The sequence below is a fragment of the Pelobates fuscus genome, chromosome 1, assembly GCF_036172605.1.
Source record: "Pelobates fuscus isolate aPelFus1 chromosome 1, aPelFus1.pri, whole genome shotgun sequence".
NCBI classification, from domain to species: domain Eukaryota; kingdom Metazoa; phylum Chordata; class Amphibia; order Anura; family Pelobatidae; genus Pelobates; species Pelobates fuscus.
The window spans coordinates 105809946-105836187 of NC_086317.1; the positions used below are offsets into that span (position 1 = coordinate 105809946).

Below are 26242 nucleotides of genomic sequence, written 5' to 3' on the forward strand. Positions count from 1 at the left end.
TTTCGGAGTATATTGTTTTAGGCCAAATACTGCAATCTGGTACGGTACACTACAAGTCAATATTCAGTGAATAGGGCTGTAGAATCCATAAGTAGACTTTTGAAAGTATGTTGGAGAATTGGTATTTCTTTGCTTTAGTTTCTAACACTATATTTTGTTTGTTCAGTTTTAGGAAAAAACAAAACACAAATCTCTACAAATGGGTGAAAAGGAAGAAGAGTTTCCTGCTGGTTCTCAGGAATATGAAGATGATTTTGAGAAAGATCTTGACTGGTTAATAAATGAAGATAATGAGAATGGCGCAGGGCCCCAGGTATAACATTCTATAGTCTAGCGCAAGATACCGAATACTAAAAATAGCCATAATTCACTTTTTCTAATCTGCTCTACGCAAAACCACAACTTACTATTGTTTTTAATAATTAAATTCCTGATTTTTGCATACTAAAGTCAAATGCTGTAACTCCACTCATCATTCTGAGATCTCAACCTTATTTTCATATTACCATTACCAATTGAGGTTTCTGTTTTTCCAAAAGTTTAAATTTCTTTGCAAGAACAAAATTTCTTAGTTAAAGAGACACTATAGGCACCAAAACAACTTTAGCTCAATGACGCAGTTTTGGTGTGCATATAATGCCCATGCAGTCTCACAGCTCAATTCTGTACCATTTAGGAATTAAATCACATTGTTTATACGGCCTTAGTCACACATTTCTGCATGTGACTAACACAACCTTCCTAAACACTTTCTGTATAGAGGCATCTAATGTTTAAACTTTCTTTATTACACAGGCTGTTTAATCTAAAATGTCTCATCTCCTGCCATGTTAGTAGCTTTCTAGACCCTACAAAGCCTCCTATGTGGGATTACAGTTCAGTTTACAGAGCAGGGGGTAAAAACTTCTAAATCAAGTTAACATCTGATTGAAAATGTATTATTTGCTTTCATGCAGGCTGTGTCAGTCCCAGACAGGGGATGTGTGGTTAGGGCTGCATAAACAGAAACAAAAGTGATGCAACTCCTAAATTGCAGAGAATTGAGCAGTGAGACTTAATGGGCCTTGTGCATCATTTGTAACTATTGTGTTGGATTAATTGAATTGAAAGTAGACCAGTACTAAGTGTCGTATAATTTATATACAGAATGGACTTTGGATAAAATATAAACAATCTTACACTCACTGGGCAATAGTAGATTTAGAGTAAAATAATATAAGAAGTAGGTAAGGTAATTTTAGAGGCAAATTAAAAATGGGAAAACTCTTCCCAATTATCATCTCTGGTCAACAGAAAAATGTCTTTACACATTAGGATATTTTTAATGTTGCTATGGTCAGTGTCGGCAACCAGCTTATCATTGGTTGCCTGACAAACCTTCTTAACGGCAGCAGAACTGCCCGGCAGCCCACATGCTGAAGAGTCCATCGAGTGGCCCATGCAGTTAGGGACCCCTGAAGGGTTTGTATCAATAGGGGCGGCTCTTTGACATCCAGGCCCCTTTCTTATTGGCAGCCAGAGCTGGGAGGAAGTAAGACCCTGGCACTTCCTCTAGCTAGAGCCACGTAGGAAGGATAAAGGAGGACACGGGAGAAGGCAGAGAGGAGTAGGTGCAAACTAGGAGAGCCATTTTGACTCCCAACAGCCAGCAGAAGCCACTCTAAGACATATGAGGATAGCTAAAAAGGGACCAGCATGTGTGTCAAGATGTTTGTATTTGTGTCAGTGTGTGTGTATCTGTCTGTCAATGCATCTCCATGTTTGCCAGTGTGTGTATATCTGAGTATCTGCGTGTGTGTCTGTGTATCGGCATGTGTGTTTCTGTGTGTTTGTGTCTGTGTGTGTTTTAGTATTTTCTGTTATGTCTTTGTATCTGCATGTGTGTCAGTATTTGTATCTGTGCATGTGTGTTAGTGTTTGAATCTGTGTGTCTTTGTCTGTATTTCAGTGTTTGCATGTTTGCGCGTGTGTGTCAGTGCATGGGTATATGTAAATACATCTCCGCATTAAAAAGCCATCGCTACACACAAATACACCCCTGCATTTAAACTTCAACACTACATACAAACACACCTCTGAAAAAAATATTATATATAAACACAACACTGCATTCACAAAAACAAGACCACACGCAAATTTACGCCTGCATTCAAATGTAAATATTCACACACACTTTCCATACAAAAACATGCTTACACTCAAACACACAAACACTGCTCAGTGCTAAATACAACCCTGCAAGGATGGGCATATGGTAAATCCATAGCTGGCAAAGTATTGTGGAACTTGTATGACACATGGGGATCTACATTTTGACAACACTTGCGTTAGGGGGCCCCAAACAAATCTTGCACCAGGGCACTCTCTACATTAGTTCCCCCACTGCTTATTAATACTGTGACGACCAGGAGGGAGGAAAAGAGGAGACCATTGTTTAACCCCTTAAGGACATATGGCATGTGTGACATGTCATGATTCCCTTTTATTCCAGAAGTTTGGTCCTTAAGGGGTTAAACCTTGAAAGTAATGCAGTGCTCAGACACGCCTGATGTGAGTGTCTGAAGTGGCCATGAAAGTTTGAAGAAGGCTGTAAGTATCTGTGAGAGCATTTTCCTGCCTGTCATTGTTAACTATTGTTGTTTATTACATACATAGTTACAAAGCTGAAAAGAGACTTGCGGCCATGAAGTTCAGCCCCTCTCACATATGTTTTTGCCTTTGATCCAAAAGAAAGCAAAAAACCCAGTCTTAAAAATGTATAAATATTTTATTTATTCAAAATGCCACTTATGATTTAAATAGTCACACTTAAAATGTGATTCTCTGTGAAAATGTAATAAATATCTTTCTCAGAAATAAAAACATATTTATACATTTACCTTTTTATAATAAATGACATTAATAAAGAATGATGGGCAGTTGAGCATGTGGTGGGGGGTGTAACTCTTGCACAGAACACCTTACATCAAATGCTGGAGCAGTGTGTTTGCCTTCCCATTTCACGTTAGGGTCTGAATGCTGCTGCCAGATTTGTCTATTTTCAAGTTTTTATGTAATGTTAGAATTCCTACTGGTGTGGTGCGTTTGTGCCTTACAACTGGGACCTGCTTTTTATTGTTTCAAAGACGGCACTCTAAGTAATTCACAAGATATGTCAATGCTTTTCACACACCTACTAATCTGCCCTTAATCTCAGGAACACTTTATGGTACTATTTTTCATACAGGTTATGGATTTTAATGCTCACAGTTTGTCACTATTTAACAATACCTCACTTTATTGGGGTGCCGAAATGCTGCACAAACACATATTAAATGAATATATGCATCTTGATATTTTAGATAATTAAATTATATATAATTATCTATTTTAGAATCACACTGGTGAAGAACATATTGACGATTTAAAGCTGAATACTAATCGTTTAGAGAAAGAAAATAAAGAAAATAATCATTCATATAGTGAAACAGAATCTCCATCAGATGGTGTTTACTCTGAAGCTAATTCCCTAGAGACTATGATAGAAGGTGAAGACAATTTTATTGATGATGAGGAAGCAAAACGATATATTGCAGAGAAAATTGAGCAAGCTAATAAGCAATTGGAGAATGAAACTGTAGATGAAAACCGAGAGAGAAAGTTGAAATTCAAGGACAATTTGGTAGACTTAGAAGTTCCCCCACTCGAATATGTTGAATCTGAAAGAAGTGAAGAAGATGTAGTTGATAGCTTATCTCAATTACATGTTTCTGAAGTTCCATCAAAGGAAAATGAGCACCAGCTCGAGAATGGAAGTTCGGAGGAGGAACACAAGGAAGGAAAAATCTTAGTGGAGAAAGATGGAAAGTTTGAACTTGTTAACTTACAAGATATAGAAAGTTCACATTTTCTACCACCAATAAATAACGAGAAAGATCCTTCAAAACATCAAGTCAGGTTGCAGCAATCAGACATGTTTGGTACTTCACCTTGTGAAAAGGGTTTCATCAAGCAGAAAGCTAGCAATAATATTGAAGGTTTTTATCCTAAACCACCTTCTCAACCCAAGGGCCGTCCTGGATCTGCTGCTTATACAGTAAACTCTGTGCAGAAATCAACGCGTAGAGTGCAGTCTGCAACTTTGCCATCCAGAAATACCACCTTCAGTCTATCGCCCGAGCAAAAGCAATTGCAAAAACGAATTCAAGAAAAGCAAGAACGACTTAAGAAAGAGGTAAAATGAAGTATGTTGATAGCTTACAAATGTGTTTATGCTTATAAAATTATCTTAAAGATTGTGGTGAGGCCAAAGACAATACAACTTCCCCACAGTGCAAATACAAAAAAAAAATTAAACTCTCTTGAGGTATACATGGCATGCTTATAGGCCAGTGAAGAAACCTGCCATGCATTCCTATCTTTCTTCATCGCCCCATGAACGATACAGTTAGGCTGCTTGAAGAGGTCACAAGATCTCCGACGGTCAACCCAGACTTCAATTAGAAGCAACTGGTCTTGGTCTGTTTTGCTATAATTTCCACAGCACCTCTGAACATGCAAGGAAGCAAATGTTGCTTGTGACCTGCATGCTGAAGGATGATGAATGAACTCACCCCACATGTCAGAAATGTAGGTCATCTAAAAACAAATTAATATATAATTTATGTGGGAGAAATGAGGAAGATATCCAAAATATGAATTTGTGAGGAATGAGCGGGAAGTGTGGCTTAGTGGGGTTTGAAGGTGAAAGTGTGGCTGTGGGTTATGGAGGAAATGTGAATGGAGTGAATAAGGAAATACAACTGGGGAAGAGTGGAGGAATTAAGGAGCAGTCCAAGCTTCATAACCTCCATAACAGGTGCCTAGAATCCCCTGGTGTCCTCCCATGGTAAGTAGCAAATTGTTTCTGAATAGTTTGACACTTGCCTGGGACCTGGGGATTGCCCCCAACTTCAGATATCATTAAAGCAGACGTCTCTTCTTGACATTAGTGATATTAATTCTGCTCATCTTTGGATTGGAAATTGAGTGTGTGATCACCTATCTAGAACAATGAGTACACAGACATTGTAGTCCTTTCATCCATTTTGTCTCAGTTCCTCCATTTCATCAAAATGTTTTATTGACATTTTACAATTATGCTTATTCATGCTTTACTAGAGGTGGAAGTAAGATAACAGCTGATGTTAACAGTCATCAGAACATCAGCTAACAGCCAATGAATTCCATCCAAACAGGGATGACATTGCTATATCTAAGAGGAACAACCAGTTAAGCTATATAATATCAGAGTTGACGGCTGAACTGTGAACCACAGGTATCCAGGTAAATTTTCAAATCATTTGCAAATGGTTTGGCTACTTAGCATAGGAAAGCTCAAGATCAATAGTGGCACCATAACCAGTGCAGTGCCCTGTAGTTTTTATGGTGCTTAGGCTAACTATGTATCTACAGACAGCCAGAGCTCTGAACATAAGCAATTGGTAGGGAGATTGCTACATACAACTTAATTCACAAAACTGTGAAATGAGTTGTGATTAAACTGATCGCAGACATGGTATGGCTGCATTAACTTAAATGTCAAAACATATAACTATTTGTATAATGCCATAAAAATTTCATTATTCTAGTCATTATGGTTCCATTAATAGGAAGTAGAACGTCAAAAAGAAATGGAAGAAAATAAAAGAAAAGAGAATGAGATTGCATTCAAAGCTTGGTTACAGAAAAAAAGGGGCCAGCTGTTCGAAGAGAGGAGAATTCAACAAGCTAAGGTGTTAGAGAAGATGAACGTTACGGTAACTTGTAATCTTTTTATTTCCTTTCATATTTTTTTTCAAACAGAATTTAACATTTAAGACCAAAGTTGTCAAATTAGACATATTCTTTCATTTCGGCTACTTTGGCTTTAAATTTCAGTCACTTTGAATTACAGACAACTCTCCCTTAAGTAAAAAAAAAAACCAAAAACTTTTATACTGTATATTATGCCAATTTTATTGTGTCAAATTGCCATTCATAAGCTAAAGTGGTGAGAAAATGTTTGTGAAACCTATAGCATTATCTGTGTGCCTGCAATACTTTGATTTGCTTGTAGACCTGTTAGATTGGCCTGTGGTGGGGAGGGTAGTAATAGTCATGCTGGGCTAGGTGTCTTGAAGCTCCCAAGAGAAACATATCCAGTTCCCTGGTATGAATATTGATAGGGCCAGAGGGTGTCCAATCCCTCCAACCCTGGTAATCAAAATTGCACACATCCCATATTGGACAGAGAGGTGTTCAGTTACATTGTCCTGAACAGTATCCTCCCCTCTCAGTGGCTAAGGGTAACCAAGCTCCTGGTCACCTTCCAAATACCAGCTCAACCGCTCAATAAAATACTGCATTTTCTACCTACTCCCTCCCACTAAATAGTAGTGGGGGTGGGGATGTAATAAATTATATAAAAGTAGTGGATTATAGGTTCTGGAGTATTATATTGCCAATTTATTTTGGCTGAAGAAATAAAAAGTAAGATCCTTGGTCAAGAAGACCGATAAGTATAATATTTATTTTGCAGGCTTCTTCATGGTTATGTCTCCTCCCATAATACATATTCGATATGTGCATAGGGTAGTTTGGGAATTTAGCATTTTTTGGAGGCCTATCTGGCTCAACATTATTTCCTTCTACACACCAGCAAGATATGGAGCAGTAGGTAGGGGCTATTACCCACGCTTACTGAAATAATAAACAAACACACCTCTGTAATTCTAGAGGTTGTTAGCTGATTTACTCATGGATAGTTCTAGCTGTATGATTGTAGCTGTGATTTCTCTGTGTATCCATGGTGGGCAGAGCTTAGTTCGGATAGGACAATGATGCATCCTAAAATAGCGCTGAATGTCTTGGGCATGCTTATAGGGTCATATGACTATGTCTGCAGGGAGCAGATACCAGTCATATGGCAGTTTAGCCATTTAAATTCTCCTCTTTCCCTCAGTTGTTCTGTAGCCTAGTCATAGTTACCTGTGCTTGTCGTGTGTCTATTTCCGTTTGTGTGATTTCCTGGTTACCAGTATTTTGGTTCTCTCTCTGACTTCGCCTCCCGCTGCCTGTCCTGACCTTCAGGCTGCTTTAAACCTTGCCTCTCCGCCTTGCACTTTTGGATTTGATGCCTGGATATTCTTCTATGCCATCATACACCCACCAATACCCTGCCTCCACCCCCAGAGCATCTTGTGGGTTGTGCTTGTAAGGGTGCATGCGTTTATTCTCTGAACACTTCCCCATTGACATAGTAGTTGGCCCTGTAGGACCACATAATCTATTAACAAAGGCAAATGCTTGACAAAGATATGATAACTTGTTCATGTTAATGTAATCAGATTTTCTAGCTGATTACCGGTATCTAATGCAGGCCTCAATTACATTCCCGTCAATAATATTTATCAGCTCCTGGGCCTTTTATCGCTTCAAATCCATTTGATCCAAAATTTGTGTGTATGATGTATATTTTTTTTTTAAATGTGTCCCATTTTTCAGTTGTTGTGTAAATGTTTGTGTAATGGTATTATTTGACTATTACTGCATTTTCTGGCAACAGTCACTATGGAACAGAAAATAACTTAAAAAAGGCACCACTAATCTAAAAGCAATAGTTCCTCATTTACTTGAACTAGTTGGGGTGTTTGCAGCCATGCACCTCTGAATGCAGGCAACATCGGCAGTCATTGATGCTTTATAGGCATACTCAAGCATGTGCTTTGAAAGTGTCATATTTGTATCTGTAAACACCCATAGTGTGTACACAACTTTGGCTAAAGAGAAATGACAAGGTTTCCTGTTTCTAGTTATATACAGGTGTCTCCCCTCCCCCCCATGTGCAATAACAACTAATAAAAGTATACAAGTTTTATATTGGATATAAAATATGGCAAGTGCCACCAACGCATCCAAGCTTCCCTATAGGCTATCCGTGTCACTTAGTTTTACTAGGTTACTGAAGTGGAATAACCTCTAGTTTCTAAAAACTAAGTTTTTATATTGCAGGGTTAAGAGGACAGGGCTACTAAAAGCTTACCACGTCATTGAGTTGAAGTGGTCTGGGTGACTTTAGTTGAAAATTGAAATACGAGTTTTGATTAAAAATCCACTCTAAATTCATAAATAATTAGTATTCTAATGGTGTACCTACCACAGACATAAATGAACCTTTCTCAAACTAAAGCACGTCAGGCTGTGCTGTGATCTAGTTTCAAAACCGTAACCATTCTGGATAAAATGATCAGATACATGCTTAGAATAATTGTAGGGACCTTTAATTCTTTATGAGATTATTTGCATTTTTTATCATTCATTTTTTTTATCTCCCAAATCCATAGGCTACACTAGAAAATTCTGAAGAGAAAATAACTGGAATAAGCTTTTCACAGGCATCCAGCCTGATGTGTGATATTAAGGTGAAAGTTTTGAATACTCTGATTCTCTTCCTTTATTTTCCTAATATTTTCCTTTCAGTGTTTTCAGAGTTGACTATGTTTAATATTGATTGTTTAAAGTATCTGAATTTGTTTAGTAAAACGGACACTATAGGTACCAAGACCACTTCAGCTCATTGATGTGGTCTGGGTGCATTACCCCTATCAGTTTAACCCTGCAATTGTAGTTATTGCATTTTGCAGTTATTACTAAACTGCAATAATTACATTGCAGGGTTAACTCCACCTCTAGTGGCTGTCTACAAGGGTGCCTTTAAGTCGTTAGCTGACTTTTGGTCGCCTGACGCTGGACATCCTCACGCTCTGCATGAGGACATCCAGTGTCCGCTAAAACCCTGTAGGAAAGCATTGATTTAATCTGCTTGGAATGAGCCAGCTAAAAAATGTTAGGAGCCAGGTTGGTTTTTCTCGACAAAAAAAAATAAAATTCTTTGAGGGACACTATAATAACCAGAACTACTACAGCTTATTGTAGTGGTTCTGTTGTCTATATCTTGTCCATGTAAGCTTTTCAATGTAAACACGGCCTTTTCAGTAAAAATGCAGTGTTTACATTCCTGCCTAGTAACACCTCTAGTGACAGTCATACAGACGGCCACTAGAGGTGTTTCCTAGTCCAGTGCTGCACGATATGCAGCACCTATGTTCAGCATCTCCACACTCTGCATCGAGGCGCGGAATATTCGCCGTAGAAATGCTGATTGGCACAGTGCAGCATTTTGTCACACATGCGCAATAGCCTTCCAAGTCTTTTCTATGGGAAAGCATTTGCTTGGCTGAGATAATCAACATTGATTATCTCAGCCATGGAGGTGGAGCCAGCCATGGCAAGGAAAAAGAAATGTAAAGAACAAACACCCTTTTTTAATTTTAGTTCATGTTCACCAAGCCTCCCTACCTTTGTGATAGCTGGAGTGGATCATTTTCCCGTGGTCCGGTGTAGCTTGTGTAATTTTTAAGCTCTTCTTGCTTTGCTCCCTCGTGCTCTGCTTAGTGATGCCAGGGCCGGAATTATGTCATATTCCAGCTGCTGGCATCACAGCAGTGCGTGCAAGGAAGCCGAGCAAGAACTGCAGGAAGATTTCTGCTCCTTCGTCTCCCTCGCTCTACCCTCCCTCAGCCGGTCACTTCCACGTTCGCCTAGGCTGACAAACAGACAGACTGCCAGGACATAATTACTAGTCGCCATGGCGCCTGGGATTTGTCGAGCCCTGGTTTAACAGTTATTTTTCTTTTCTGCACCCGCTCATATTTAAGTGTAACATAATACTTTTGTGACTTGTTATATAAACAGACGCACATACCTACTCAGACACACTCACTGACTGACACACACAAACAATTTGCTAACAATTTGGTAAACAATTTGGTAAACAGTGTGTACACAGCTAAAACATTTTTTTAAATTCTTTTAAAGGATGAAGAGAGAGATCCCGAGGAAGCGTTTAACAGGTGGCTTAAGAAAAAGCATCAAGAACATCTAAAAGAAAGGAAGATCGAGGATCTAAAGAAACAAGAAGCAGCTTTTTACCTTAACGACAGAGGGGACTGTGAGAGAGCATTCACAACGTAAGTAACAAGCTTGGAATCTATATCTAACATAGGACATCCAATGTCACTCACCCTGAGTGACACAGCTATAGATATTATCTTATCTTATAGCAATCTCTTGGTTTCATCCCATATCTCACGGTGTTTAATCCAGTTTGAAATTGAGAGGGATGGGGGTTCAGTAGGTCATGAAAATAACAGATGTATTGTTTTAAAATGTTAGAAATGTGTCTATATTAACCTAGTGGCTAGTGTGTAAGAAGAGTTACAGGACAGATTAGTGGTTTATGCTGGGCAAGTGGTTTTGGCTGGATGAAGGGGAAAGGGGCAAGAAGATGATTGGCCGTGGAACAGATTTAAAGACTATGCATTTAAAATGACCCCAGTGAAATAGCACATTTTAATCTAAGATCTGAGTGATGCTGAAATGTTGCATTCATCAGAGCTCAACACCTTTTGTTATTCTGTTCTAAAACTTTGCAATTAAAAACAGTGAGACTTGGTCTAATCTTAAGGTTTTTTGGTTTGTTTGTTTTTTAGCCTAAAACTGAAATCTTTCTAAATCAAATTACCGTATGGCGTGCATTGCTATTGTCATTTCAGATTGTCATTATAAACATTCTCAATGCTGCTGATCTGTTTTCGTTTTTTGATATTTTTATGTTGACTACCTCTGATGCTCGCCTAAAAGACTTCACTAGGGCTGCACCATTTCTATGTAACTGCCTTCCCCTCTTGGTTAGACTTACACCCAATCTCCACTCTTCAAAAAAAACCTTTGAAAACGTACTTCTTTAGGAAGGCATATCAATTAAACTGTAAACCTTAAATGAATACTATCCTAGAAACCTACTTTTCTACCCTACCCTTACCTTTTGTGTCATTATACCCCACTCCCTGTAGCATATAAACTCATTGAGCAGGGCCCTTAATCCCTCTGTTCCTGTGTGTCCAACCTGTCTGGTTACAAATTTGTATCTGTTAGTCCACCCATTGTACAGCATTACGGAATCTGTTGGTGCTTTATAAATAATAATAATAATAAATGATTTGTAGCAGGAAGTATGAACTAGGAGTCAGGGAAAAGTGGATGATCTGAGTAGGGGAGAATTGTGGTTGTAGAAATGTGCAATTGGAGTCATAAAGAGAACAATAGATAAATGATCTGTTAGCTTGTCTCCAGATCCCAACTTAGTGTTCATTCCCTCTTGAATCTTCTACTACATGACCTCATTACGCACAGAAGAGTCTTTAGAGCACACATTTGTCTTTCATGCTTGAGAATGCAACTCCACTTTGTAAAAGCTGTGAGTACAGATTTGCTAGCGCAAGCTGTGCCATGGTCATTTCTGAACAGCGTATGCCCTGGTTTGTAGTACACTGCCGTATGAACTTTACTTTGCAATAAAATTATTATTAGATTTGATACATAGTTACGACCCTGTGTGTTTTTAACAAGGTACTGATTGTTTTACAATTGTTTTTTTCTGTGTCTAGGTGGTTAAGACAAAAGAGAATACAGAAACGCATTGAGCATCAGGAGGCTAAAGAGCGATCTAGAAGGCTTTTAGTGGAAGCCAGGAGAGCAAAGCAAATGCACAATTTACTATACAACATTTCCGAGACCAACTCATTCCGTTACATGGGTGGTTGCAATTAAGAGATCATCGATCTTCTTATCAAAGTAATATGCCCTTCAACAGCTTTGTTAAAGGGATACTCCAGGCTGTAGCTGAGACACATCCATTTTGTTATCTGTACAATTCAGAGCAATAGCACCCAGGAAATAAATCAATGTACTGTCTGTTTTTCAATGTAACTGTCTGTTACTCCTGGCTCCTCATTCCTGATTGTTGGGATATAACCGTGAAGTTTGTCTTACAAAGGTTGCTAGGGTGAGAAAAGAGTGGAGGCAGACTAATAAGATGGAGCTAAGTGAAAAAAACTGTTTCATACAAAATGTAGCCAATAAAGCTCATTTATCCTACCCTTAACTTTGTAATTTATTTTAAAAACTGTTTGCTCCTGAATAGTGTTTAGGAGGGAAGGCATTAAAGTAACTAAGGATAATTCACCTAGCTTTAGTGTTAATATCTGTAGAATTTGCCCAGTCTGGAGTGTCCCTTTAAAATGATGTGGGTTCTTTGTGTTTCTCTGCATAAATATTTTTACATTTATTTTTGTTATTTAAAGTGTGTTATAAATTGTGGTTTTCAGTAACTTATAGTATAGAGAAAATTATGTTTTCATATTTAATGTGGGAAACAAATGGCAATGCAAATGACACCAAGCATATCAAACACGTGCTTGCCAGCTGCCGCTGCACTACAACTCCCATGATTAATTGGTTATCAAGTGTATACAAATAATTCTTGGAGTGATAGGCCATAAACATTTGGGGCCGGAGTTTTGATTCCTGGACTATTAGGCTAGTTTTGGCACTGTAGAGGTTCGTAAACTATATTTCCCATCATTCTCAACCCTAAATGAATCCGACACTTTTGTAGTGTCAAGGTTAACCTGCATCACTCTGTGAATTGTTCTACAAGTATTTATTGACTAATGGGACATTCCCATGCAGCTGGATCGAAAGTCAAATAGGATCGAACATGAATACAAAACATAACAAACTGTTTTATATTTAGACAGTTCAGTGTGAGATTTAAACATATTTATGTAAATTAATAATACAGTTTTAGAGTACCATATGAAATTTAAAATTTTTACAAAGAAGTGGAATTCACCATCCCCTGCAATGTAAATTTAAAGGTGAAAGGAATCAGCGCTAAGTGTTAGAAATAGGAAGCAGAACTTAACTAGCAAAGTAACCCTTCTAACTTTATCACAAAAAAAATCAATAAACTAAATAGCAAAATATAAGTTGTGCCACTATAACAAACTTTAGAAATTTTGAGAAAAATTTAAACTTCAGAGAAGATCTCAAAAGATCTTCTGTATAGCCCAATAACCATCAGTATAAAACGGGTACAGAAAAAACGCATTGATGTGGTTGAGAGCTGTTAGATAGCTCAATGTCACTCAGCAGGAGCGATTTTCTCTCCACTTCGGACTGCGACATAGTGCAGCTTCATAGAGCAAGTCAAAAGCATGGATTATGCAATCTACTGCAATGTATTTATTCCTGCAGTGATGTAATTTATTAAGAGGTTTATTTCCTAAGCAGTAAATTGTAGTGAGTCAACCATATCTGTTTTTGTCCATATAACCAGATTTAATTTTTTTTTTTTTTTCCAAAATCAGTTATTTAATTAATAAACTTTTTTGAATTTTTTTTATTTTAAGTACTTACAACAGGGGCTGGAGTCTGGCTCTAGATTCAAATATTTTGTGTTCTTACCATTCAGGAGATGTGTTTACTAAGATGGGCTGAAGAAGATGATCATTAACTAATTTATGTTTAATTACACGTTTGTCTGTATATTTTTACTTGACTGATTTCTAATCGACTTCTAAAGCCTCCACCAACCCAGGGACTCTCTGCTATGTGAAAATCTTATTAACTAAAAAGGAAAATAAATATATTTTATTATGCAATATTTCATATTCTGTGTGTGTTTATGTTTACAGATTAAAACGATAATTCAGAAATTCTGTATAATCATTTGCATTGTTTTATTAGTCAAACATTAAGAATTACTTGGAAACCGTTTAACTCCATTAGGTTTTCATCAAGTCTATGTATTTGTACATTGACATATAGATTAAGTGTTGCCTCATTTGTTACCAGATTTTGCTTTCATTAAAGGAACACTATAGGGTCAAGAACACAAACATGTATTCCTGACCCTATAGTGTTAAAAACACCATCTAGTTCCCTTTGCCCCTCTAAATATAAAAAAACATCTTACCTTTATTTCAGTCTGCTCTGCCCCTGATCTGCCTGCTTGGCGGACATCATCAGAAATGTTGCTCAAAGCCAATCGCAATAATTTCCCCTAGGAAAGCATTGGATTCGCTAAGACTGTCTAGGAGGCAGATCAGGGGCAGAGCCAGCACAAGTCAAACACAGTTTTTTTGTGTGTTTTTTTTCTTCTCAGTTTTACATACAGTAATTTCTACACACCAAGTGCAAATAAAGAAAACTAACTGAAAATAGATTTACTAGTTTGTCCTGATTGTTCAAATGCCCCAATATGTGTAGAATTCCAATTAATTATTAGAAGTTTAAAAAACAAATATTGCAAGTTACAAAAAAATATTGCAAAGAGTGAATTACTGTTTGAAAGCTAAAACTTTGTAAAATTTTACATGCCGACAGTACATAATCCAAGAATGTTACATAAATGTTAATATTTATAGACACTACACCCTGCAAGCTATATAATTAGGAGTATTTTGACACTTTTCATTCAACCATTTTAGCACAAATGTAGGTCAAATTAGTTAACTTTTTGTGTCTTGTTTTTTCCCCCACAAGTTTTATTTGGGGAAAATTCACAGAACGAGCATGTCCCACTACTGCAAACACCCCATATATTTGTATTCTGCTACTGTTCTCGAGTACAATGATATCCCACATGTATACCTTTTACCCTAATCCAACACTTATTGCAACCTTCAATCCACCCAATAATCTAACCCAACATTTTAAGGGATTCCCTCTCCTGATGTTGGTACTGACGTCTGCAGAGAATTCGCTTGCTCACACAGTACAGAGAGCTCCGTGCGCCCTCTCTAGTGTGTGAATGCAGCATGAGGGGAGACTTCTCTCATGCTGCAGCACACAGAGATCGGTGCTGAGCAACTGTCGGAGCCCTGCACCAATCCTAATGCAGGGGGCAAGTAGGGAGATCACCCTAGAAGGGACTCCCAGGTATCATTTTTTTTTTTTTTTAATAATTCTTTATTTTTGTTGTGCACAAGATAACAAAAGAGCTTGCAGTACCATATCAGCATAAGCAAGCACAATAATATCCTAGCAGTATACATATATGGTATTAAGGTGGTGGCACATTTTTTTTTTGAAGTGTAGATATCAACAAGCTAAACATATACATCTAGTTACAGGTCGCAGAAGTTAACAGAGAACATAACATGCAATTCTGTAGGTATAGTAGTAATATTATCACATGGGGGGTTTCAAAGCAAGGGATTGACTATTATCCTATACAAGATTACACGTCTATCTGAGCATGGGTACACGAGTAAGAGAAGTGAGTGAAGGCATGCTTATATACACGTTAAACACTATATTATGCTTAAAAGATCGAGGCATAGACACATTATCAAGTGATTATATTCTACAAGTATTATAGTAGTCGCTTGTCACCCTGGTTGGTCTAGAGTTCTTAAGTCGATGTATGCTCCAGGGGTCTGTGACTTGGTAGGTCCGAGGCCTTGTTAGTAGTCGCGGGCCTGTGCTCAGCCGATGCCCAATCCATCATGTCGGTACGACCGGGTGCGGGTGTCCGTCGCTGTTCTGGCGGTGCTGCTCCAGGGGTGTTTCTGTGTGCCTTGTGAGTGTCCCAGGGGCTTTCTCCCCAAGTAGCCAGGAGTGCTTTCTCTGAGGTGAGTGTCTCTTAGGGAGTGTGCTTGGAGGACGTTTGGTAGCGTGTGGATGGCAGTCGCTGGTATAGATAAGTGGTGTGCGTCGGGAACCCGTGCGGCCGCCATTATGGGTCTGGCTAGGCCTCCTCCGTTATGTGCCTGTGATCTGGCCCGAGGTGTTGGCGGGTGAGTAGTCGTGCGCAGGGCTGCGGTGCTTGGTATGGTGGGCCTGGGCTCTTTCTTGTAGGCTTTATTAGTCGCTCCGTTCACCGTCATGGAGCAGTCACCTCCGCCGATCTCGGCACACATGGCATCCGCCATCTTGGGTGGTGTGTTCTGGCGCTCGAGCAGGGTGGCCTTGTTGTCGGGCCTTGAATGCACAGGTGGGGACCGGGATAACCCCCACCGGTCCATAGGGGGGGGAACGGGGCCAGGTCCACCCGGGTCTCAGCTTCCAAGTCGGCACCTTTAGGCAGGATAGAGGGGCAGCGGCCGTCCACCCCTCTCACCGCCGGCTTAGGCCCCCACTCTGTCGTTGAGGGCTGCGCCTCCAGGGGACTGCAGCTCCGTGGGCCAGCCTCTCCCTGGATCCGGTGTCTCCGTGTCACCAAACACCCATGCTTTCGGTTTGTTCTTGGGTCGTTTACCATGTTTTTGGTGTTTAATTAGATGTGCTCAGCAGGAGCTGGACGTGAATGCGACCGTCCAGCTCGGCGGTGCGCCCCGCCCCCCTCCCAGGTATCATTTCACCTTTTTTATTTTTACACTAGAGGATGGGGGTAGTGAAAGAAATACCACAGGTGAGCAAAATCACTTTAATTTAATGCACCAAAAAGTCCCAAAACAACTGCAAACTATTTCCAGAATGGCTCCAAAACTTGATGCAAAAGCCGCTCCAACACCTCCACACTCAACGCCACGTGCTACCCCAAGGCTCCAGCATGCAGGGGGCGGAGCTATAAACCTCCCAGGTGCAATGCATCCTGGGGAAACTTGCTTTGTATTGCGAAAAAAAATTGTAAACCGAGGCATTATTTCCAATGGATTTTCATTTCTAAACTGAAAATTATGTTAACCGAGGCGTTTGTAAACCGAGCTCCCACTGTATTTCCTTTCAAAACTTGATGAAATAATTATTGTAAAATAAATTTCACGGTAACACATGTCCTACATCTCCCTGCAGATTTATAACATAACAGTGTTGATCCTTTTGCTGTGTATTCTTAATATCAAGATATGTGAAGCCTGTCGAGGAGAGAGCTAGGTTTAAATTGTTTGCTGTATAAACTAACCTAATAAAAGTTTGTTCTTCCTGTGGTATTCGTGTCTCTTAAGTTATACAATGCTAATAAATATAGTAAACTATTCAGGATGGCTTCCAAAAGATTCCAAGTAATATTGAGTTTCATAAGGGGTCACCTCTATAAAGGTCTCTAAACGGTCATACCATCAGCTCTGTCACAGATATATTCCAGCAATGTATATTACTTTGTCAAAGTCCATATTTGATAAAACTGCAATATCCACCTTATTCTTCTCCAGAGAAGAAGATCTGCATGTTTTAACCTTCTTGCAGCATTGTTTTTGAGCTTTTTACCTTATTACAATAGTCTGTTTTGTAAATATAAGCTGCAACAAACTCAAACTAATTAAAGGGATACTATAGGGGCAGGAATACAAAGCTGTATTCCTGGTACTATCGCTCCCTTTTCCTCCACCCGCCGCATTAAATTAAGGGTTAAAAACAGTTTTTTACTGGGGGCGTGGCTTGACCGCTGAGCGAAATGGCTGCCTGAAAGTAGAGCTCCGCACCCGAGACCCAAAATTTTGCCCTGTAACCTGCAACAACCGACCCTGAACGGACAGCTACCTGATCCGAACTTAGCCCACATCGTCCCCTCACCGCCACAGCGGATGCCCGGCCGCAAACAGCCAAAACCAAGCCACAGGGAGGCAGTATCGGTGGCAGACATGCTGGCCACGCAGAGGCCTTCTGCACGAGGTGCCCACACGGACCAACCTCCGAAACCTGCTGAAGCCGCAGGCCTGACCACGCCACAGGGGACTCCCCCCGACACCACTAATGCTGCCATCCTGCACACTATAACCAAAGTGAAGGCATTCCTTGCGGCAGAAATCGCACATACAGCGACAGAAGTAAAGGCCGAAATAACAGCAATTGGAACCCGCACCACGGTCGTGGAACAACGATTAGCCCGGGTGGTCACGGCCCAGAACGGCACGACGACCCTCTCTAACACCCTCCAGAACCGGATTACCAATCTGGAAATAGAACTGGAGGACATCTCCAACAGGGCACGCCGAAATAACCTGCGCATACGCAGCCTACCCGAGACAGTCGGTGATGCAGACCTCAAAACAGCATTGATGAGCTGCTTCCGGAGAGGCCTACCAGACATACCTGAGCCCCTTTGGTGTATCGACAGGGCACATAGAGCCCTCCGGACCCGTGGTCCCAATGACGGCCCTCCCCGGGATGTGATAATCAAATGGCACTACTTTAAAACTAAAGACGCCATTTTCAAGCAAAGCAGAACACACCCGTACACATGGGAAGGATCAGAGCTGCAACTATACCCGGACATTGCACCGGCCACCCTACAGCGACGGAAAGGCTGGAAACCGGTAACAGATCTCCTGCGAGAGAAAGGCCTTCGGTTTGCCTGGCGGTATCCTTTTAAAATTATTGTTTTCAACGGGCCCAAGCTCTCAGTGCTGCTGCCCTCCATGGACATTTCAACCTTCCTAACCAACCTCAACATTGAGGTCCCCATGGACCTCCAGCTACCCCAATGGGGACAAGACGGCCTGCCACTGCTGCCGGAGACCTGGGAAGACCATCACCCCAGCGCTGACGGAACCCGAGATCCAGCAGAACTGATTTGGTTTTGCACCAGTACGCAAGTTACCACGTTGGACATTTAAGTTAAAAAGTTTTATTACCTGCAAACCACGGCTCCGCCTTGCGAGGCTAGCATGGCCCTTCCGGGGGACTGAGACGCTGTTACACAGTATTACCAGTAAGGGGGTGTAACGGGTGGGAAGGGGCTTGTACCTGTAAACGGCGCCTGCCACCTCTCATCCCACTATGGGGGATGCACTCTATCGGTCTCATGGGCCACCCACCGGCCTTTGCTTACCACTTAGACTCCCACTACGCGAGTCCTAGAGCACAACGGGCGATATACCCCGGGGGACTCCCTGGTCCCTTTTTCTGTTTCTTCTCCAACCCCCAAAAAAATTAAAAAACAATATATATAATAAATGCCAAAAACAGGAGAAAAAAGGGAAATTGAAAAAAGCAAAAAAAAAGAGGGGAAAAGGGAGTAGCGAATAATTCATGTGTATTGTTTTCCTGTTTAATTCTGTACCCTCCCCGTGTGACAACCCACCAATGAGACAAACACCTAGGTTTGGAGGGCCCTCTAAAGGAGACATCTGCCATACCAGCAGATAGTCCACCACCAAACTACTTACGGATGGATCCCTCCTCCCGCCCCCAACCCCGGTACTGACAATCCCTCAGTGCACACCGCTAGACATCACGGCGATTGCAATTCACCAGCCCACCACAGTGGATACTGAGCCCCGACCCAGGGCCAACGACAGAGTGCAACACAAGTACCGACACTGACCCCAATACCCACAGGGCGACAACAGGCAATTCTCCCCTCCCCCTAATACTTAAGGATCAAGAATGTTATCATATTGGTTGTATTTATACACATACGGGTCTTGACAGGGTGCTGGGACGTGAAACCTCCACCCCGCTAGAGGAGATCCCCTCAGCGCTGTGGACGCACACCCCCCATAGCTCCTGGCGATTGGTAAGACCCGGTATTGTATTTGTTATTACTGTTTAATTGTTGAACTGTTCACTTGCAACGTTTTTAATTGTGTATCCATACACTTTTATCTTGGATAGAAGCTGACTAAGGCCTCCTACCCTATACCTCTCATTTCTCTCTCTCCCTTTTTCACTCACCCCTAGCCCTATCTCTCTACCCACTCTCCGACCAATACTCCCCCTCTTTCCTTCCCCTCCCACCACCATCAGGAGGAGCGGCTTAATGAAAGGGTGACCAAGCAGTGCAAGTACAGAGCTACCGAGAGACAGCGGCGCACTTTGTGAGTACAACACCACAGCACACATGACCGAACATGGACCTGCTACTGACCTCACTAAATGTTAATGGACTGAACACCTCTACCCAACGTAGACTGCTCCTAAGAGAAATACACAGACAAAAAGCAGACATAGCATTCATCCAGGAAACTCACATACCGCGCACCTCGAAGACACAATTGACAAACCACATATATACGAGAACCTACGCCTCCAGGGCACCATATAAAAAAAAACGGGGTAGCAATACTCTTACACAAAAGATGCCCTTTACAGATCACGAGGGTCCAAACGGATACTGAGGGCTGGCGCTTGGCACTCTCAGGCACAATGTATAACAATACATACCACTTCATCATCATTTACGGCCCAAATGCCCCGACTCCGCAGGTCTGGACGGACCTAGAGATCCTAATAAAGACCCTCCCCTAGAGGAATAATTGTCCTGGGGGGAGACTTAAACGCCACCCCCTGCCCAGTAGCCGACCGCAGTGGGGGACAACATTTACCCCGCTCACACAACAGAGGAGGACAAGATAAACTTCTCCACAAATTCATACAAAACATTGGACTCCTGGAGGCTTCAACATCCGGGAGAAAGGGACTATACGTTCTTATCAGCGGCACATAAGACTTACTCCCGCATAGACCTCTTTCTCACAAATAACACGGGCATGCACTGGATCAGAACCTGAGTGATTAACCCGATCACTTGGTCAGACCACGCTGACATAGCGCTCACTTTAAGGACCCCAGGTAACCACGCGCCCTGGAGATGGAGACTAAACGCCTCCCTCCTGAAAGACCAACAAATAAAAGTGGACACTCAAAAAGAACTTGAACACTACTTTCAAACTAACGATACACCTGACATATCCCCAACAACCCTCTGGGCGGCACACAAAACAGTAATCCGCAGAATTCTCATACAAGCTGCGAGCCAATGTAAACAAAAAAGGTGCGAAAGACTCGCAGACTTGCAAAAACAATTACGAACAATTGAAATAAAACATAAACAGGGGGTTACCCAGAACACGACTAGGGACCTCATGGAAACCAGAAGGCAAATTAAAGAGATAATGATAGATGACGTTAGTAAAGATCTTCTTAGAACGAAAAGACTTTTCTACGAAAAGTCTAATAAAATGGACACACTGCTTGCAAAAGCCCTCAGACCCAAAACCAATGCCCCCATGGTATCAGCGATTAAAAATGATCAGGGACAGACTCTCACAAACCCGACAGACATAAACGAAGAATTCACAAGATTCTTCATGGCAGTGTACAATCACTCCCCCACCCTTACGGACACTAATGGGACATATACAGCGATGGTAGCGGCGTTCTTGGACAAAGTCCAACTCCCACAACTCACGGCAGACCTCCTCACGCCACTAGGTGCCCCCCATCGATGCGGAGGAAGTAGAAAGGGCGATAGCAGGACTGAAAGGGAACAAGGCCCCAGGCCCTGACGGCTTCGACGGGGCATACTATAAAACCTACAAAGACAAATTGACACCCCACCTGACGAAGATGTATGCACATTGGACGACAGGGGAGGCCCCCACCCCGGACCTCACAACAGCAAACATCATCCTTATCCCAAAACCTGGCAGAGACCCCACGCGAGTCACTAATTACCGGCCCATCTCGCTAATAAACTTCGACATAAAGGTATATGCCAAAGTCCTTGCAAATAGGCTAGCCCCCTCCTAACAAAATATATACATGCAGACCAAGTAGGATTTGTGCCCAATAGACAATTGTATGAAAATACAAGAAGAGCGGTGGACCTCATGTGGTGGGTCAAACAAACCCAAACACCCTCCGTGGTCCTCTCGTTGGACGCGGAGAAGGCGTTCGATAGGATACAAAGGCACTATATGTTTGCCCTCCTACGTAAGCTGCAAATACCAGACTCCTACATCGCAGCAGTTAAGGCCCTCTATAGCAGCCCTAGAGCGCAGACGGTGGTACAAGGTGCAACGCCCCACCCCTTCAACCTCACAAATGGTACATGCCAGGGCTGTCCACCATCTCCCTTACTTTTCATACTGGCCCTAGAACCACTGCTACAATCAATAAGAGCTCACTCGCACATCACAGGAATACAGGTAGCAAAAGAGGAGTTCAAAGTCTCTGCTTATGCAGATGAGATACTACTCACCCTTACCAACCCCACACACTCCATTACGAATCTCCTCACACTACTGGAGACGTACCACCAGGTCGCAGGCTACAAAATTAACCTAGACAAATCGGTAGGAATGCCTATAGAAATGAGAGAAGCGGACATTGCCCGACTAAAACAAACTACGAGCATAACCATAAGCCAGAGGCCCATCAAATATCTGGGAGTTAAGCTGACCGCCAATCCTGACGATTTATACGCTGAAAATTATTGACGCCTCATAGACACCCTTATAAAAGACCTAGACAAATGGCAGGATAAAAATATTATTGGATTGGCAGGTTGCACAGTGTCAAGATGAACCTGTTGCCACGCATACTCTTCCTGTTCCAAGCACTACCAATAAAATTAACTAAAGGAGACCTCAAGGTGCTCCAAACCACTATAGACGACTTCATATGGGCTCGGAAGAGACACAGAATAGCGAGACAGACCCTTTACACTCCCAAGAGTAGAGGAGGACTGGGACTCCCTAACCTCTACCTTTATTATCTCTCAGCCCAACTTGCGCAGATCATTGAATGGCACTCTCCACCAGACACCCACAGATGGGTGAACATAGAGACCCTAATCATGAGAACGGACCTCCCACAGTTCTGGATCTGGGTACAGACAGACCGGACCTTAACACTACCTGCCCCGCTATCTTGAACTCGATCAGGATCTGGGACTCTTCAGCACATAAATACGCCCTTACACACCCGACCTCGCCTCTAACCCCCTACCAATAAAACATTTCCACCTGGCTTAAATGCATGAGATTTTAGAGAAATAGAAAATACAGGTTTACAACGATACTACCAACTGTATCACACAGGTAGATTTCCAACCTTTGATGAGCTAAAAGCCTTGACCCCACTGACCACGAAAGACTACTTTAGATACATACAACTGAGAGATTTTGCTACAAAACCACAAATTCGTACGGCAGCCAGGGCTCGGCCAACATTCTATGAAACGCTTTGTGCCGGAGAGGGACCACGCACCGGTCTTATCACGTTCATATACACACAACTCAGCGCCCCCACGGGCGAGGCCCATACACCGGCATATGTAGCACAATGGGAAACAGACCTGCAACAACCATTAGAGAGTGGGGAATGGCAGGATGTCTGGGAGGCGGCAGCAAAGGTGTCAGTGTGTGTACTGCACCAAGAACAATGCTATAAAACCCTAATGAGGTGGTATACGACCCCGGTGAAACAATGCAGAATGGGCAAAACAACCACAGACATCTGTTGGAGGGGATGCAGGGAAAAAGGCATGTACCTCCACATGTGGTGGACGTGCCCAAAGGCACAAACCTTTTGGGAAAACATAGCCAAACTACAAATAGACGTGCTCCATAAACGTATCCACCCAGACCCCTGGACATGCCTCATAGCTAGACCACTGGACAACCTCACACATAGAGAACAAGAACTGCTTAACAAAATAAACCTAGCCGCCAGAAGGGCCATGGCAAAAACATGGCTACACGCTGACATGCCACCCATAGAGACGGTCATACACTACAAAAAAGACGCCCACTTAATGGACAAACTGACTGCGCAAATTAGAGACACTTATCAGCTATTCCTCAAAACTTAGGAACCATGGGAAGACTACACCAACCGCTGAAAACCCCAGGCACACACGGCCGACACTGCTAACCCTGGATACCCGACGTACAAACAACAAAACGACAACACTCCTCTCCTCCTTAGGGGACACCTCCCCTCCCCCCCTCTCCCTATAACTTTCCCTCCTACTATCATTTCTGTTTCTCCCTCTTCTCTACTAAACTCATATAAATCTTGAATAAATGGACGTGCTAGTAAAAAAGGCGCTTGACAGACACAACAACTACTAGCGATGCATAGTCATAACGAAGGATAACCACAGACCTCAACTAAGGTCACTCTTAGACCGCACCATGAGAGCAACTAATAGCACATTAAGATCTGTACGCATTCTAGCTACTAAAGAGGTACAAGTCAACATGCCCATATTTTGTATGTACGGAAACCTACACTGTATAGTCAAATGTACTTACGCATCGCTCCTGTCTCTGCACGAACCCCATGTATGCTGTACTATCCACGATACTTACAAAAAAAAAAAAACCTCTGCCAGACAGCATGTAACCCCTTTGTGATTGATGGCTTTGGCGCAAGCCACCAAATGTAACATCATTGTATGTAATGCCTACTAACCATCCAATCTTTCTTTCTGTAAACCAACCCATGCAAACAGTTAGTAATTTGGCTTCTGCGTAAGCCCTCTTTATTAATATACTACCTGTCTGAAAATGCAAAAATAAAGAATAAAAAAAAAAAAAAAAACTTATTTACTTACCTTACCCCAGCGCCAGCTCTGATGTCCCACGCATTAGACCAAAGGATGTTTCATGGAGAGCATTTCAATCTAGGAAGCACTGGGAGACAGCCACTGGAGGCAGACTTAGTGCTGCAATGTAAACATTGCAGTTTTTCTGGATATTGTACCCAGACCACTTCAATTAGCTGAAGTGGTCTGGGTGCCTATAGTGTCCCTTTAAAGATAGATGCCATTAAACCCTGGCGCCCTCCCAAGGCAAGTAATCAGATCATTTGACAATCTTACCTGGCACCACCTTCTCTGAAACCAGAAGTTCTTACAAGGAGCCTCCGTTTGCATCACTTTGCAAAGTTTTGCCTTGTACATGTGGGCTTAGCTCACTGCAGGAAGCCATGAGCGGCTGGTGGGGGCCCTAAATGACAAATGGGGGGACCTATTGGCCCCCACCAATGGGCGGCAGGTGGGGGCTTTAAATGACAATGGGGGGACCTATTGTCCTTCCCTCTCTGGCGCCCACCCATGGGCGGTGGGTGGGGGCTAATTGTAAACCCCCACCAGGTGACTAGGGGCCCCTAGTCAACCCCCACCAAAAAAAAAAAATGAATAAAGCCCTACCTACACCCCCTCATACTAAAAATAGTGAGGGGGTCACAATAAAACTAAATACCTGTAAATGAAAAAAAAATAAAAAACCTACAAATTTGATTTCTTCTTCTTTCTAAAACCTTTTTTTCAGCCCCCAAGAAAGGGCAATAAAAATCCATAATACCCGTCAAACTGTAAAGTCTCTACATTTACCTGTCACAGCACTCTGATTGGTTGATTCCAAGCCAAACAATCTGAGTGCTCTGACAGGTAAATGAAGAGACTGACAGGTAAGTCTCTACATTTACCTGTCACAGCACTCTGATTGGTTGGCTTGGAATCCAACCAGAGTGCTCTGAGTAATTTTACACAGCCTGAGAAAGTTCTTTGGAATTTTCCCATGCTGTGTAATTTCACTCATAACTCTCTGATTGGTTGATTTCAAACCAACCAATCAGAGTGCTGCGACAGGTAAATGTAGAGACTTACCTGTCAGTCTCTTAATTTACCTGTCAGAGCACTCAGATTGTTTGGCTTGGAATCAACCAATCAGAGTGCTATAAGTCAAATTGCAAGGCGTGGTTAGGCTTTATAAGCCTTTCCCCACCCTACGGAGCTCAGTCTGTGTGGTGCCCTTCGCTGGGTAAAGATGAATTTATTTATTTAGTTTTTTTGGGGGGGGGCGCTCGGGTTTTTTATTTTATTTTCAAAGTTCGATGGGAATTATGAATTTTTATTTGCCCTTTTTTGGGGCTGAAAAGTTTTTAGGAAAAAGAATACATCAAATAGTAAGTATTTTTTTAATTTACAGGTATTTAGTTTTATTGTTCCCCCTCACTATTTTTAGGGTGAGGGGTGTATGTAGGGCTTTAATTTTTAGGGGGCCCCTAGTCATCTGGGGGGGTTGACATTTAGCCCCCACCCGCCGCCCATGGGTGGGGGCCGGGGGGATGACAATAGGTCCACCCCATTGTCATTTAAAGCCCCCACTCATCGTCCATGGGTGGGGGCCGGTGGGGGAGGATATGAGTGCCCCCACCCGTAGCTCATGGGTGGGGGCTGGTGGGGAGACAATAGGTCCCCCTCATTGTCATTTAGGGCCCCACCCACCGCTCATGGGTAGGGGCCAGGAGAAGGACAATGGGTCTCCCCCATTTTAACTTGCAGCCCCCACCTGCCGCTCATGGGTAAGGGCCGGTGGGGAGGACAATAGATTTGCCTTCTCCCCCCATTGTCTTTCAGGGCCCCCACCCGCGACTCATGGGTGGGGGCTGAGAGGATAATAGGTCCCCCCATTTTCATTTCGGGTCTCCAACCACCGTTCATGTGTGGGGGCCGGTGGGGGGACAATATATTCCCCCCCATTGTCTTTCAGGGCCCCCACCCGCCACTCATGGGTGGGGGCTGGGAGGACAATAGGCCCCCCCCAGTTTCATTTAGGGCCTTCACATGATGCTCATGGGTAGGGGCCAATGGGAACCC

At 42.3% G+C, this 26242-nt stretch overlaps 1 protein-coding gene across 3 annotated transcripts in view; it reads left to right on the top strand.

The window, feature by feature from the left end:
• Positions 1-13246, top strand: part of CCDC181 (coiled-coil domain containing 181) — a 60928-nt gene extending 47682 nt beyond the window's left edge. For 2 of the 3 annotated variants that reach the window (XM_063444275.1, XM_063444274.1), the window contains exons 2-7: positions 167-313; positions 3374-4213; positions 5631-5777; positions 8343-8420; positions 9877-10028; positions 11508-13246. In XM_063444275.1, coding sequence (XP_063300345.1) covers positions 200-313; positions 3374-4213; positions 5631-5777; positions 8343-8420; positions 9877-10028; positions 11508-11670 — 1494 coding nt within the window. In that variant the 5' untranslated portion in view covers positions 167-199 and the 3' untranslated portion in view covers positions 11671-13246. The remainder of the gene's footprint in view (positions 1-166; positions 314-3373; positions 4214-5630; positions 5778-8342; positions 8421-9876; positions 10029-11507) is intronic. The other variant, XM_063444276.1, reaches the window with a different exon arrangement.
• Positions 13247-26242: the final 12996 nt, after the last annotated feature.